The 15,005-nt window shown below is 37.6% G+C and overlaps 2 protein-coding genes across 2 annotated transcripts; one reads left to right on the top strand and one right to left on the bottom strand.

Moving 5' to 3' along the window:
• Nucleotides 1-8,174: 8,174 nt before the first annotated feature.
• LOC113306478 (F-box/kelch-repeat protein At3g23880-like) lies at nt 8,175-9,403 on the top strand. The gene is made up of 2 exons (XM_026555407.1): nt 8,175-8,237; nt 8,333-9,403. Exons 1-2 carry the CDS (start codon nt 8,175-8,177, stop codon nt 9,401-9,403), a joined length of 1,134 nt encoding a protein of 377 aa, XP_026411192.1.
• A 441-nt stretch (nt 9,404-9,844) lies between these two features.
• LOC113306477 (pentatricopeptide repeat-containing protein At2g01510, mitochondrial-like) lies at nt 9,845-12,001 on the bottom strand. Its single transcript, XM_026555406.1, has one exon. It carries the CDS (start codon nt 11,999-12,001, stop codon nt 9,845-9,847), a length of 2,157 nt encoding a protein of 718 aa, XP_026411191.1.
• Nucleotides 12,002-15,005: the final 3,004 nt, after the last annotated feature.

Below are 15,005 nucleotides of genomic sequence, written 5' to 3'. Positions count from 1 at the left end.
TGGTTCGGTTTCCAAATGGTTCCAGTTGGTTTCGGTTTGTCCCAGTGGTTTTTGGTTAACCAATAATTATGTCAAACCAAAAAAAAAATACACAAATTTACAGATAAAAAAATCGTAGTTGCCGATAGTATTGGTTTACACAAATATACAGACAAAAAAAATAAAAAATAAAAAATATCAAGAATAGTTAAAGCTTACTCTAATTCTAGAGATCAAAAGAAGATATATAATATATCTTAATTTGGTTATTGACAAATAAAAAAGAAGGAAGACGGGAAGAAAAAAGTCGAGTAGAAAGAGGGAGAGTATCATAATGAAATATTAGATTTAGGGTTTCTATTTATCCTCTAAATCAATGGGTAGAATCTAATACTTGTAAATCGACGGTAGAAACTAAGTTTAAAAATTAATCGGTTTTCCAATGGTTTTTGGTTCGGTTTTAGAGGTCAAACCACCCCAAAACCAACACTATCGGTTTTTCACTTTCTACACCGTAACCAATCCATTAGTAAATGGTTCGGTTTGGTTTCTTCATAATTGGTCTGGTTTGGTCCGGTTCCAGCGGAAAACCGAAACCATGTTCAGCCCTACCTCAAGTTGCCTAAGCTTAGCTTCGGTTGTTGTGTCGGTCCTCTCATCTTGTCGGGGTATTTCTTCCTCGGATGCTGATTCTTCGGGGGGTCCATATCCTATTCTTGGGTTAAGAGTGGGTTCGGGTACAGGCCTCCGTTGCTAAGGTGGATCAAGAATATGTCCTGATCGGGTCAGGGTGTGATCGCTTGATGCTCCTCGTCTAGATGACCCTCGCGAACTCGATCCTTGATTCCAAAGTCGATGGTTCTCTTGTTCAAGTGTTATATTTCTCCTTTGCAACTCCCTCATGAATTCTTCTTGTCTCCTTTGATTTGCCAATATTGCTAGCAAGGTCGGGTCGTCCTCTCGTGTCTAGATGGATCATGGGGGTAATTTCCTGGAACTATGGTGTTCGTGTTGCATCCCTTTTTCCTAGCCGAATCTGCCGAAGTCGATCATCTTCCCGATCCACCGCTGCCTGGTGTTCAGCGTGCATTCTTGCCTGTCGTCGCTCATCTTGTGCTAATAGCAGTTCCTCATCGTCCCCAGTGTCGTATAATGTCAATCCATCTATCATGTTTTATGGCCTCCTCTGGCTTGGTTCAACGTGTCCCAGGAGAGTGTTGTCATCGTCTTGACCTAAGTTAACTTCCTCATCAACTGTTGTCATTCATGTTGCAAGTGCTAGGATCGCCTCGGGTCACTGCCTGTGGCTACTCTCTTATCGTGAATCGGTAACTCCTTCTTGCATGCTAGTCCCTGTTAACGTTCGATTCCTTAGAATCCTGACAGTTCCCGGAGCACTTGTCATCGGCTCGTGTCCACTTTCCACTGTGATAGTTCTTAGCTATAACATGGAACGAATGACACCTCACTTTGAACTTTTTTCGAAAAGTTTAAAAAAACAAGGTAAAAGTTTTTTTCAACCTGACAGTCCTTATATACAAGTACGATTCTCCTACTTTTGCCATGTTGAACTCACCAAAATTAGTTTGTTTGACTCCCATGATACTTTTGTAAATAGGTTAATGACCAGTCGTTATCCGTACCTTCCCTAAACATTAATCATTACTTGTTCTAACATTCTCTTTGCCACGTGACTCTATTTAACCGTACATGTGGCCGGAAAAGTAACTTCAATAAAAAAATAACAACTTCCTTCACTGTGGTTTTGAAGGAATCATCATTCTTAAGTCGACATTATTGAAGGCGTAAGTTTATGAATAACGATTCGCCCCTTTGATGGTTTTCTTCGAGTTCGTCAAGGATAATCTTACCTTGGAACTTTTGGTTTTCCATTTGACTCAACACTTTCATAAGCTTAAAGAAAACTGATACGCGTTCTAATCTTTTCAAGAAAATGTAACAATTGTTGCTCTCAGCACTCCAACTCATCGTCGTTGAGCCGAGTTACTGATGACAGTAGTACGATCCGCTGACGTCGCTTTCACACATCTAAAAGGTTTTTGTTTTTTTCAAAACACAAACACACTTTGTTCATCTTCAACTAGTGAGAAGAAGTTTCTTGTAGCGTCAATCAAAACATCATAGATGCTAATTTTGGAGCTTTAAGATGCTTTCTAACAACTCACATATCTTAAGAAATTTTTAACACAACGCCACTTTTGTAGCTCAAAATCTAACTCGAAACCCGAAATCATAATATCTTAAGAGTTTAAATAGTTTGAAATCGAAACCCATAGTAGTTTTTTTTATCTAATTCAGTAAACAAAACTTCAAAAACTAACTACAAGAGTTCCTCTTTATCTTCAACTATCATCATAGATGATTAGGAGCTTTAGATTCTACTCTTTTAACAACTTTCAAGGTATTTAAAGATGTTACTCGTTCCCTTAGTCAGCGCCAAAATGTAGTTGTAAGAAGTAATACATCCTACATCTAACATTCAAGATGAAGAGATTGCAAGATTATCAAGTAACACAAGATATAGGTGGTTCGGCATGATTACCTACGTCCATGGAGGTGAAAGGATGATCTTATTATTTCTTCCAAGTTACAAAGATAAAAGCTCTCAACACTACTTAGTCTCTCTCCTTACTCACTTACAAATCACTTGTCTTTCTCTCAATACAAGGGTGTATATTTATAGGCTAAGATGCATATACATCAAAATTACAGTGTTGGTCTTATTCTATCAAATCTGATGGTCCTATCGGAGGGTTGCCAGTGTCTTCTCCCAATACTTAATACTCGGTTCTATACTCTCCCGAAGAATAGATCTTCTGATATGTCTTCGCTTGTCACAAAGTCCCTTCCGACGTAGATTAACTTCCCAACCCGACCGTGTTATCCTTCTGTCTTCGAACCCACCATGATTCGACCCTTCTACTTCTCGTGCGTGCTCTGTCAGCTACATTCAATGCCTTGTCCCCCGATTCAAATTCCACCGTTGGATATAGCCTCAGCTTTACACGTGCCTTCTTCTTAATTGAGTGTGGTAGATATCTTTTTTACCGTGTCAAGACTGGGAGTGATTCATTGCTTTATCTTGATCATTCTTTTAGTGCGTCACAGCTTAGGATGGTTCCACCTACATCTGTCAATTAAGTGCTATTACAGTATCAAATCCGCACCCACCCACCCATTGCTCACCCCTACAAACTAGGGAGGATTTTTTAAGGCTCTCTCCAGTATATTGAAGCATTTTTTTAGAATTTTTTTGTTACCAGCGAATTGTTTGCAAGATAGAGGTCATTATTTTCTTCTTCTTTGTAGAACCTCTAATTCTTGAGGAGTAGAACACCTCCATCTGGAATTGCGGCAACCAACTGAGGAACTTCCTCCCCCGTACAATATTTGATAAAACTCGCATTGATCTGCATTAGCGCACTCAATGTACTAGGCGGAAGCGCCTTCAAGCTGCAATTTCCGCAGGATTACTCAATGTACTAGCCAGAATAACTTTGGTTCCATGACCAATTGACAATGAGATATTCTGCGAAATTTCCGCAGGATTATCTCGGCTGATTCCCAATTTACAGTTAGTCAGTTACACTTCTTTTGATTAGTATTTCAATTTGAAATCTACAAAATGAAAAGAAAAGTATCTTGGAGGAAAATAACCCGCCAAAATGAATACCCCGCCAAAATTGATAACTGCCTCCGAAAATATATGACACGATAGGATCTGATCTTGCTCCTCTATAAAACACCACTTCAGTTTCTCGGTAGAAACCGCACAAAAACAAATTATAGCGTTGATGTTTGAAGAACTGATCCTCATGATGGTATGTGCCTATCCATTTTTTTTTTCTTTTCTTCTTTGTTCATTCTTTTTGATTTTGTATATTCTTGGACAAGGAATAAGATTAGAGAAGATTTGCTTTTAAGAGTGATAGGAAACTGTTTGGTTTGGTACAATGATTGTTAGAAATAGGGAAAATTGGGAATATGTCTCATTTTCACTAATTCGTTTGGGGATCTATCCCATAACGAAAAAAATTAGTGAATCTATCCTAGATAGAGAAAATAACTGTTAAGTGGCTAGTATTCCACATGTGTGGGCTTACACATGCGACAGAGAGACGTGTTTACCCTCATCGGTTAGATGATCCACACGTCACCTACAGTTACACGTGTTTGGGATCCGGCGAATTTGAGTGATAGCTTTGTGAAACTGGTCGTCTTCTCTGTAGAGAAAAGAGATCGAGACAAACAAAAAAACTTTGCACCGAGAAATAGAGAACCAGGCAAAAGAAAAAAGTAAATCGACTGAAACAGTGATAGACGTAGTTCATTGATGTGTTTTTAGAGATGATTAGGTGTTTTTAAAGGAATAACAACTCTAATATACATACGTTGCCTTTTTTCTACTTCAAAGTTGCGAAGGCTTCTCAAATCCAGATTATAGTGCTGCAAAACATGTAAGTTCTTCAAACCCAGTTGCATTCGTTGTTGTATCTCACATCTAGTAGGTTAATTTTGCTTTAATTGCAATTTTGAATTTAGGGTTTATGTAAAAATCAGTTTTAGGGTTTCTAAAATTGAGGGAGGGTGTTGGTTTAGACATGTAGGTTCTTGAATTTCGTTACATGCTGCTATTTTAGGATAACAGTTTGAAAGGAATTTTTGTTGAATGTATATGTAAATTATTGAAAGGAATTTTAGGCTAACTGTTACATGAATTTTTTTTCCAGGAAAGTGATTGAAAGGAATTTTAGGCTAACTGTCCTAAATCAGATTGCCGGGATTGAAGCTGGTAAACCATTGTATGTGTTGAATGTATTTGCAAATGATATTAGCTTTGATGGGTTTATTGAACACTTAAGGAGTAGGTTGAATTTGTCTAAGGACTACAAAATTGAAATACTCTGGGACAGTAAGTTACTAGTTGATGCATGCGATTTCTTTGAAATGTTTAAATGTGCTGAGCAAGATGAGGATGGATTTGTTATGTTAGATTTGTATATAAGTGGTGGTGAAGATGCTAATATGGATGGTGGTGGCGGGGTTCATATGGAAAGAAGTTGTGTAACTAATCCTAGATTCAGAAAGAAGATGACACCAAATATGACACCTAGAAGAAGTTCAAGACTGCAAGAGAAATCAAAGAAGCAAGAGAAGTTAAAGAAAAAGAGACGTACAAGACTACATTTTGAAGATGAAGCTATGAACGAAGTTGAAGTTCAAGTTAAACAGGCTAGTGTGGCTGATAACCAAGAAGTAGTAGATGTGATTGAAAGTGAAGCATCTAAGCATGCAGATAAACTGGAAGTTACACTTGGTGACGAAGAAGATCAACCAGTACAACTCCCAAATACAGCTGTAGATGAGTGTAACCCGGATGATAATTTTGAGTTTGAGTATAAATCAAGTGATGACGAAGATAAAGGGAGGGAAAACAATGTTGAAGGGTATGAGACTGATGATGATGGGTATTTTATTTATGATTATGCTGATGTAGAAGTTGAAGAAGATGATGAGGGGAATGGAACTGATGATACTGAGGCCAATCGTAATTTTCTTGGAAATGATGATGTGTCTGCAAGTAGTGATGTTCCTGCAAACGTTGACGTTCCTATAAATATTTATGTTCCTATAAGTGGTGATATACCTGCAAATGGTGATATTCCTGCAAATGTTCTTGCAAATGGTTATGTTCCTACAGATGGAGATACCCTTGAAGTACCTTGGACTGAAGATATGGAAGCTGAGTGGCAATTTCATTTTGGTGGTACAAATGTTGAGGACCCGATAGATTTGTCTATGCTTGAAGAAGCAATTCCTGAACCTACTCCTGGTGTGTTGATGAAGGGGATGATTTTTCCAGATATAGATGCTTTCACAGAATATGGTTTTACAACACTTCAATGGTAGTTATGAGGAATCTTTTGCAAAGATTCCGAATTTGTGTTCGGCAGTTACAAGTCTCAAAAATGATAGCATCGCCACATTTACAAGTCTCAAATGTCTCATCCGCCTCATCATATGTAAATGTGGCGATGCTATCATTGTTGAGACTTGTAACTGCCGAACACAAATTCGGAATCTTTGCAAAAGATTCCTCATAACTACCATTGAAGTGTTGTAAAACCATATTCTGTGAAAGCATCTCTATCTGGAAAAATCATCCCCTTCATCAACACACCAGGAGTAGGTTCAGGAATTGCTTCTTCAAGCATAGACAAATCTATCGGGTCCTCAGCATTTGTACCACCAAAATGAAATTGCCACTCAGCTTCCATATCTTCAGTCCAAGGTACTTCAAGGGTATCTCCATCTGTAGGAACATAACCATTTGCAAGAACATTTGCAGGAATATCACCATTTGCAGGTATATCACCACTTATAGGAACATAAATATTTATAGGCACGTCAACGTTTGCAGGAACATCACTACTTGCAGACACATCATCATTTCCAAGAACATTACGATTGGCCTCAGTATCATCAGTTCCATTCCCCTCATCATCTTCTTCAACTTCTACATCAGCATAATCATAAAGAAAATACCCATCATCATCAGTCTCATACCCTTCAACATCTTTTTCCCTCCCTTTATCTTCGTCATCACTTGATTTATACTCAAACTCAAAATTATCATCCGGGTTACACTCATCTACAGCTGTATTTGGGAGTTGTACTGGTTGATCTTCTTCGTCACCAAGTGTAACTTCCAGTTTATCTGCATGCTTAGATGCTTCACTTTCAATCACATCTACTACTTCTTGGTTATCAGCCACACTAGCCTGTTTAACTTGAACTTCAACTTCGTTCATAGCTTCATCTTCAAAATGTAGTCTTGTAGGTCTCTTTTTTTTTAACTTCTCTTGCTTCTTTGATTTCTCTTGCAGTCTTGAACTTCTTCTAGGTGTCATATTTGGTGTCATCTTCTTTCTGAATCTAGGATTAGTTACACAACTTCTTTCCATATGAACCCCGCCACCACCATCCATATTAGCATCTTCACCACCATTTATATACAAATCTAACATAACAAATCCATCCTCATCTTGCTCAGCACATTTAAACATTTCAAAGAAATCGCATGCATCAACTAGTAACTTACTGTCCCAGAGTATTTCAATTTTGTAGTCCTTAGACAAATTCAACCTACTCCTTAAGTGTTCAATAAACCCATCAAAGCTAATATCATTTGCAAATACATTCAACACATACAATGGTTTACCAGCTTCAATCCCGGCAATCTGATTTAGGACAGTTAGCCTAAAATTCCTTTCAATCACTTTCCTGGAAAAAAAATTCATGTAACAGTTAGCCTAAAATTCCTTTCAATAATTTACATATACATTCAACAAAAATTCCTTTCAAACTGTTATCCTAAAATAGCAGCATGTAACGAAATTCAAGAACCTACATGTCTAAACCAACACCCTCCCTCAATTTTAGAAACCCTAAAACTGATTTTTACATAAACCCTAAATTCAAAATTGCAATTAAAGCAAAATTAACCTACTAGATGTGAGATACAACAACGAATGCAACTGGGTTTGAAGAACTTACATGTTTTGCAGCACTATAATCTGGATTTGAGAAGCCTTCGCAACTTTGAAGGAGAAAAAAGGCAGCGTATGTATATTAGAGTTGTTCTTCCTTTAAAAACACCTAATCATCTCTAAAAACACATCAATGAACTACGTCTATCACTGTTTCAGTCGATTTATTTTTTTCTTTTGCCTGGTTCTCTATTTCTCGGTGCAAAGTTTTTTTGTTTGTCTCGATCTCTTTTCTCTACAGAGAAGACGACCAGTTTCACAAAGCTATCACTCAAATTCGCCGGATCCCAAACACGTGTAACTGTAGGTGACGTGTGGATCATCTAACCGATGAGGGTAAACACGTCTCTCTGTCGCATGTGTAAGCCCACACATGTGGAATACTAGCCACTTAACAGTTATTTTCTCTCTCTAGGATAGATTCACTAATTTTTTTCGTTATGGGATAGATCCCCAAACGAATTAGTGAAAATGGGACATATTCCCAATTTTCCCATTTTTGTATGATATTCAATTTAAATGAGCATCTAGTGCATTATTAGCAGTTGGTATAGTTTGTTGCTTTATAAATCCTTATTTCATTAGGAGTAAGAGGAATACAAGGAGGCGAAGAGTCGTGAAATGATGACGATTGATCCACCTGTATTGAGATCAAAGAGGAAGTCCAAAGTTCTCCAACAGATATACGTATCGATAGTGAACCGTCTTCCCCCTGAAATTGCCATAGAAATACTATCTAGTTTACCCACTGATTCAATCTACCCACTGATTCAATCTTACAGTGCAGACTAGTGTGCAAAACATGGCGGAAGTTACTTCGTCATCCTTCATTTGCTCATGTGCACTCAAATCAATTATCACAGGTGAATGGAAGCAGTGTTATTGGTGGTAAGGCTGGTTTCGGTTTTCTTTTTTGTTTTGCGTTCTGGCCAAAATGCAACACTGAACTGTACTATGGAGAGTATGATGGCCAGTCTAAGAAGAAACTTATAAGAATCAACCAGCCTCCCATTATTCATCAACAAATAGTTCGTGCATGTCATGGGTTGATTTGCTTTTCCAGCTTTTCTAATGTTGGCGGTTCTAACGTCCACGAATCTACCTATATTAGTAATCCTGTCACCAGAGAATACATTACTTTTCCAAAATTGGAAATTGTTGGCGAGCACAAGATTGATACTGTGCTGTGTGGTTTTGGTTATCATTCCTCTATTCAGAACTACAAAATTGTAAGAATCTACTATATCCAGAACCAGCCATTGGGACGGGTCCAGGTATATACACTTGGAGGTGGTAGCAGTGGTTGGAGAGACTTGGGAGAAACCGTTTACTCACTGCGACACAGTAAACTCTGTTTGCGGGGTGATCGCTCCCCGTTTGGTGTGCTTGCAAATGGAGCTCTTCATTGGCTAGACACTGAACAAAAGATTGGGTCCTTTGATTTGGTAGCAGAGAACTTATATTTGCTCCCATCACCACCTTTTGTCTCTGATACTAGTGTGACGAATTGTTTTCAACTTCAGGTACTGGGAGGATGCTTGTGTTTTGTTCATCTAAAGCCAGATAAATTCTTAGACATATGGTTGTTAAGGAAGAAAGGTGAGAGTAGCAGTTCTGACGTGAACGTGCAGGATTACGACTCATTGACCTGGATTAAGGAGTTCAGTATACCAATAATGGGTGATGCTGCAGAGCCATTTTCCCTTACAGAAGTGGTGAAGTGCTACTGTGGTACAAGTCTACTATCTGTTATGATAAAAAAACTGCAGCCTTCAATAAGCTTTTGGGTGGCACTCTTTTGGATGGCACTTGTTATCGTGCAGTTCCTCATACAAGCAGCTTTCTTTCGCTGAAAGCTCTTGGAGAAAGGTGCAGGTCCAGAAAAAGATACAAGGCTAATCCATCACCAAAGGAATTTTTCATAAAACATTGGAGCAATGCATGAAAAATATTTAATTCGAGTTTAGTCATTTAATTTGCAGTATATTTTTATTTTTTTTGTTGGAATTACTGGTACTAGATATTATTTCTCTGTTTTGGTTTGAGACACTGAATTGCAGTATTTGCTATGTTAATTTCTTAATCTCATTGATCTAATTGTGAAAGATATGGATCAACTTTTCTGCATTTTCAAGCGTCCTGCAAATGCCACCAGACAATCTCCATGCAGAGTTAGAAATCTTTTGTAATCTCATCAAAAAAATAAAATCTGACTGGACTTTGGCCCTGGAGTAGTGGAGTGTGTTAAGAGCTTGGGATTGTAACTAAAAAGCTTTCCTCTATTCACTAAGTGATCACCAATAATCTTTGCAAGAACAAACTCCATTTTGAAAGAAATGAAAACGATTACCATCTTTTATTATAAGTTTTCTTTCAAACGAAGTTGAAATGAACTTACTTGCATTGTGGCAATCATTACAGATCCGAAGGTTCTTCATTATCCGAATAGTTGTTCCTGGTTTCGTTCTCAATAATCCAAATGCAATTGCTATTTTCTCGCTATGGTGGTACAGAATGTCTCTCTTTACCTCATCTGTTAAGTCTTGGAAAACAGAATTAAGGTCAGGAACATAACCTTCCCATCCAATCTTCGCTATCAAATTCACCAAGAAGTTACAAATTTCAGGATATTGAAGATGATTTTTATCCCCTGCCATGAAAGTAAAGATTGTTCGATCTATCTCAATAGAACTTATTCCTGGATCTTTTTTTAATCCCTTTGATCTTATCGATACTCTAGTCTTCTTAACACCTTCCCAGTCTCCTGAAACCGCATACATATTTGAAAGCAAAACATAGTACCCAGCATCATTAGGATTTAACTCAAAAAGTTTTCGCGAAATCTTCAATCCTAACTCTACATTCCTATGAATACTGCAAGCACCAAGTAAAGCTCCGTATACCCCTGCGTCTGGTTTTAAGGGCATGTTATTTACTATTGAGTAAGCTTCGTCCAATCGCCCTGCACGTCCAAGAAGATCAACTATGCAGGAATAATGTAGCAAATTAGGCTCTATATTCCATTCTTTGATCAATTGATTGAAAATTGTGAGGCCTGGATTAACCATTCCAGCATGAGTACATGCACATAATACAGATATGTAGGTTGACTCATTTGGTTCTATTCCTGACTTCTTCATTTCGAAAAAGAGACTAACTGCATCGTCACTGTAACCATTCATCCCTAACCCAGCAATCATAGAGTTCCAACATACGACATCCCTTTCCTTCAGTCCTTCAAAGTAAAGTTTTGCGCTGTCAAGATTCCCACAGTTTGAATACATATCTATTATAGCAGAACCCAGGAAAATATCATCTTCAAAACCTACTTTTATTGTAAATGCATGAATGCGTCTGCCTTGCTGCATTGCTCCAGACTTGCTGCAACTCGAAATCATGCCCAATAACGCGACTGAATCAAGTGAAATCTCATCTATCTTTATCATCTGATCCAAGATTTCCATAGCTTTATTCCCAAATCCAGCATCTGAAAAACCCGATAACATTAATGTCCACGTGACAACATCTTTAACCGGCATCTCTTCACTGAAAACTCTGTAAGCATCTTCAGTGCATTTGAGTTTCACATACATCTCTAACAAAGCAGTCTTAACAAGCAAATAGTTATCAAACCCACTTCTAATAATAAAACTACGAATCATACTTCCTAGTTGCGGCCACTCTATCCTCGAACACGAAGCTGTCAAGCTCATCATGGTGACCAAATCAGCAAAAAACCCATTTCTGTGCATTCTCTTAAATTGAACAATTCCTTCCTCACCCAGTCCATTATCTGAATATCCTGAAATCATAGCATTCCAAGAAAAAACATTTTTCTCCGGCATTGCATCAAACACTTGCCGAGCAACAGAAACCAAGCCACATTTCATGTACATATCAACTAGAGACGTTCCTACAAACACATTGATTTCCAAACCCAATCGTATCAACAAAGAATGTATCAATCTCCCAAACTGAACCAACCCCAGTTTAGCAAAAAAAGGTAAAATGCTCGTCGCCGTAACCTCATTAGGCAAGAACCCATTCATGATCATCTCACGAAAAACCTCAACACCTTCATTATACAACCCATTTCTACCCAACCCAGATATCATAATTGTCCAAGAAACCACATTTTTTGAAGCAATGCGACGGAATATACACTCTGCAACTCTCAAACCACCACAAGAAGCATAAGCATTCATCAACCTATTGGAAAGGAATATGTTATTAGCTAATCCTGACACGATTATACGAGAATGAAGCTGTTGCAAGGGCTTCAGATCTCTGAGTTGTTGTATTATTGAAGCATAATTTGATGGATCTTCAAAAGTTTTCAATCTAGAAGTTTTAAGATTGTTGGACCGATTGTAAGAGTTGGTTAGATTTGCCAGATGAATGATCTTTTTGTGGGAAAGATGCCGGTTTTTTAATGTTAGAATTTGAATCATTTCTTTATTTTCTTCTTCATTCAGTTTTTGATTTTTGATTTAATAGTGTGGTTTTGGGGGCTTGACTTAAATCTTGGCCCTTTGACCAAAGTCAGCTTTCTACCAAATCTTGGCTCTTGCATCACCCGGAATTATGATTCCTATGGTGCTGTTTTAGAATGTGCAGTTTGATTCAACAGAAAGTAAGGGCCAAATGACAGAAACAAAGACATGATGGAATTGCATCAGATATTTGAATGGCCCTGCATTTTGAAAAAAGCAATTTCATTCATTCTCGCAAACAAATATGCGATCTGTAGGAAAATTGGACCTATGAGTCCACCAGCCTTGCGGGTTTGGTTAGTGCCATTTTTCTCATTCTTGCAGGATGAATAGCAGTAGATGGTCGACTGCACACAGCATAAAGATAAAATGCAGAATCTTTCACCCAAACACTAAATGGTTCAAATATTTTTAAGCTACACAGCGTAAATTGCAAGCTAGTTCCATCTAAATTAAGCATACATTACAACAACAGAAAAATTAAGTCAAATGCTGCTGGGATTTCGCATGCCACATTTTGCACAGAATCAAGAACGGTTTCCTTATGTTCAATGTTTAATATTTGCTTAATGGAGCACAAGAACTAAAAAATTTAATTACTCACACAACCATAAAAATTTAAAACATTTATCGATAGTATTATTTATAACAAGCCCTAGTGATACATCTTCGGTTCAGACATGGTTATTTCTTAAATGAAAACCAAAAAAAAAATAGTGAAAAAATCAAAAAAAGATCTGTGCTGTGGAAAATAAGAAAACTTCATTTGTTGAAGCAGTTTCTCTCTTTTCTCATGAACTGGAAGCCCGTACTATCCTTCGACAGCAACACCGCAATCAGCTGGGAAACAGACAATTATGAAACCGAAATATTTGCTAAGATGCCAGAGATAAAGTTTTCAATTGAGAGGAAAAGTCATAATGATGGACGAAGATTTGTGGAGTATTGTGAGGGTTTCCAAATAAAACCAATTCTTCACTCATAACCTTAATTTGTAAAACCATTATAAAGAGATTTCAGTAGAATGAGTTTGTATATTTAAGTTTGAAGACTAGATCTATTTTGAGATGGAGGGTGACTGCCGTGTATTGTTTGCCCGAGGAGAGAGACATTCTTAGACAAAATCTCACTGAGTCTTTCCTTTTATATGAACCCTCATTTTGGGCATACAGTATAATTTTGTGGCACATAGAGTTATGATGCCGTCCAATGCAAACCGCTAAGGGGCTTCCTAGTGATGCTAAAATTACTGTAATGCCCTTACATAGTTTAAATTACATTACTATTTTTTCACTTAATTAAATTCTAATCATAAAACTTTCCAACTAATTAACCCATCTCCTAATTAACCGTTACCCACTAATTAACTCACTCATTAATCCACTAAACTGTTACTTCAAAAAAAAATAGAAAAATAAAGTTTTAAAAACCAAAAACACTTCTCTCTCCCTCTTCTTCCCATCTTCTTCTCCAAAATTTCTGAAAATTCTTAAAATTTCTTTGTTCGATTAAGTTCTCTATTGAACACATACATGGCACCTCGTGTTAAACGATGCCCAAGAAATACGACGATGAATCCTGGTGTTGCTTTTGTAGCATCTCAATCTAGGGTTTTTTGGAAAATATGGAGATGAAGAGGATAGTGGATCGATTGGTGTTGGAGAGGGAGAAATAGAGGTTGATTCTTTAAAATTGCACATAGAAAGGTATTTCCCACAAACCCATTGTTTATTTTTGCATATTTCGTTGATTTATGACATGTAATCGATGATTCGTCTAGGATTTTGTTAGTTTCAGAGTAGTGTTCGGCTGAAATGTAGCAGCCGAATTATTTTTTTTATAAAGACGAAGAACAGTTCGGCTGAAAACTTGTTATATTTTGAATATCGTATGAGTCGAACCAGTGAGTTCGGCACAATAATATTTGTATGATAATCAACCGAACTTGAATACCATTATTTAATAACTGATCTAATAATGTTGGGTACATTGTTCGGATCATTGTGATAAATATCGAATGTGCCGAACTTTTGTCCAATCATGGTTAAAACTATTGGGCACCTTGGTCGGCTCATATTGATAAATATCGAATGTGCCGAACTTTACACTGTGTATGGCCAATAGCTTCCTGTAAACTTGTCCACTTATAGGTGAGTTATCAAATTGTGTAGTAGAATTATATTAATTTAATTTGGAAAACTAATTAAGGTTTTTCATTTGTTTTAGCACCCATCCGGGAAAATTCAAAGACAAGCTTAAAAGGAGAACAATGGAAGTTACTCCTTCTAACTCAAAAACTCCCAAACCTCGAGGTGGTGGCACAAAGAACTTACATGCAGGGAAAAGGGGAATTGACAGGACTTGCTCTTTGCATATAGAACAAGAGCATGACAATGATGAAGATGTTGGTGAGGAAGATCAAGAAGAAGAAGAACAAGAACAAGAGAAAGTTGTTACATCAAGGGAGACAGGTAAGCACATTCCTCATCCGGATAATGTGATACGTCCTCGCATGGATGGTTTCCCCATAGTCTCCCTGAAGATGGTGGAAGAGTGTTGATTGGCTACAAGAAGTCATGGGCGAAGAGAATTTACGAGATATTGGGATATTTTCAAAGAGGCTCCAGAGGTGGTGGATTTAGTACAAGGCTCTGGTTTATGACCTGCTATTTTCTATGCACAAGAGGAATTTGATGCAGTTACAAACTCAGCATTTGTGAGAGATTCTGTCCAAAGACTTACACATTTCATCTCCCCTTTGGTGGGATGTCAATTACTCCTGATGATGCACAAAAGATTAGTGGTCTTAGAATGAAGGGGAAAATGTGAACTCAGCGGTTTATGAAATGACTTGGGATGAGTTGTATGTACTGGCTGAGGAAACTCTTGGTTGGCCAAAACACAAGAGAGAATTGGAGTTTTCCTGCGCTGCTAAAGAGGTGAAGTTTGTGGATTCTAGTAC

This window comes from Papaver somniferum, chromosome 8 (assembly GCF_003573695.1).
Source record: "Papaver somniferum cultivar HN1 chromosome 8, ASM357369v1, whole genome shotgun sequence".
In the NCBI taxonomy this organism is placed as follows: Eukaryota; Viridiplantae; Streptophyta; class Magnoliopsida; order Ranunculales; family Papaveraceae; genus Papaver; species Papaver somniferum.
This window is presented reverse-complemented; position numbering and strand designations above follow the sequence as displayed.

Bases quoted from the DNA above. Each gene is read 5' to 3' on its own strand.
- LOC113306478 (XM_026555407.1), top strand. From the start codon at position 8,175: ATGACGATTGATCCACCTGTATTGAGATCAAAGAGGAAGTCCAAAGTT. The intron at 8,238-8,332 runs GTATCGATAGTG...TCAATCTTACAG, and splicing joins AAGTTCTCCAACAGATATAC to TGCAGACTAGTGTGCAAAAC.
- LOC113306477 (XM_026555406.1), bottom strand. From the start codon at position 12,001: ATGATTCAAATTCTAACATTAAAAAACCGGCATCTTTCCCACAAAAAG.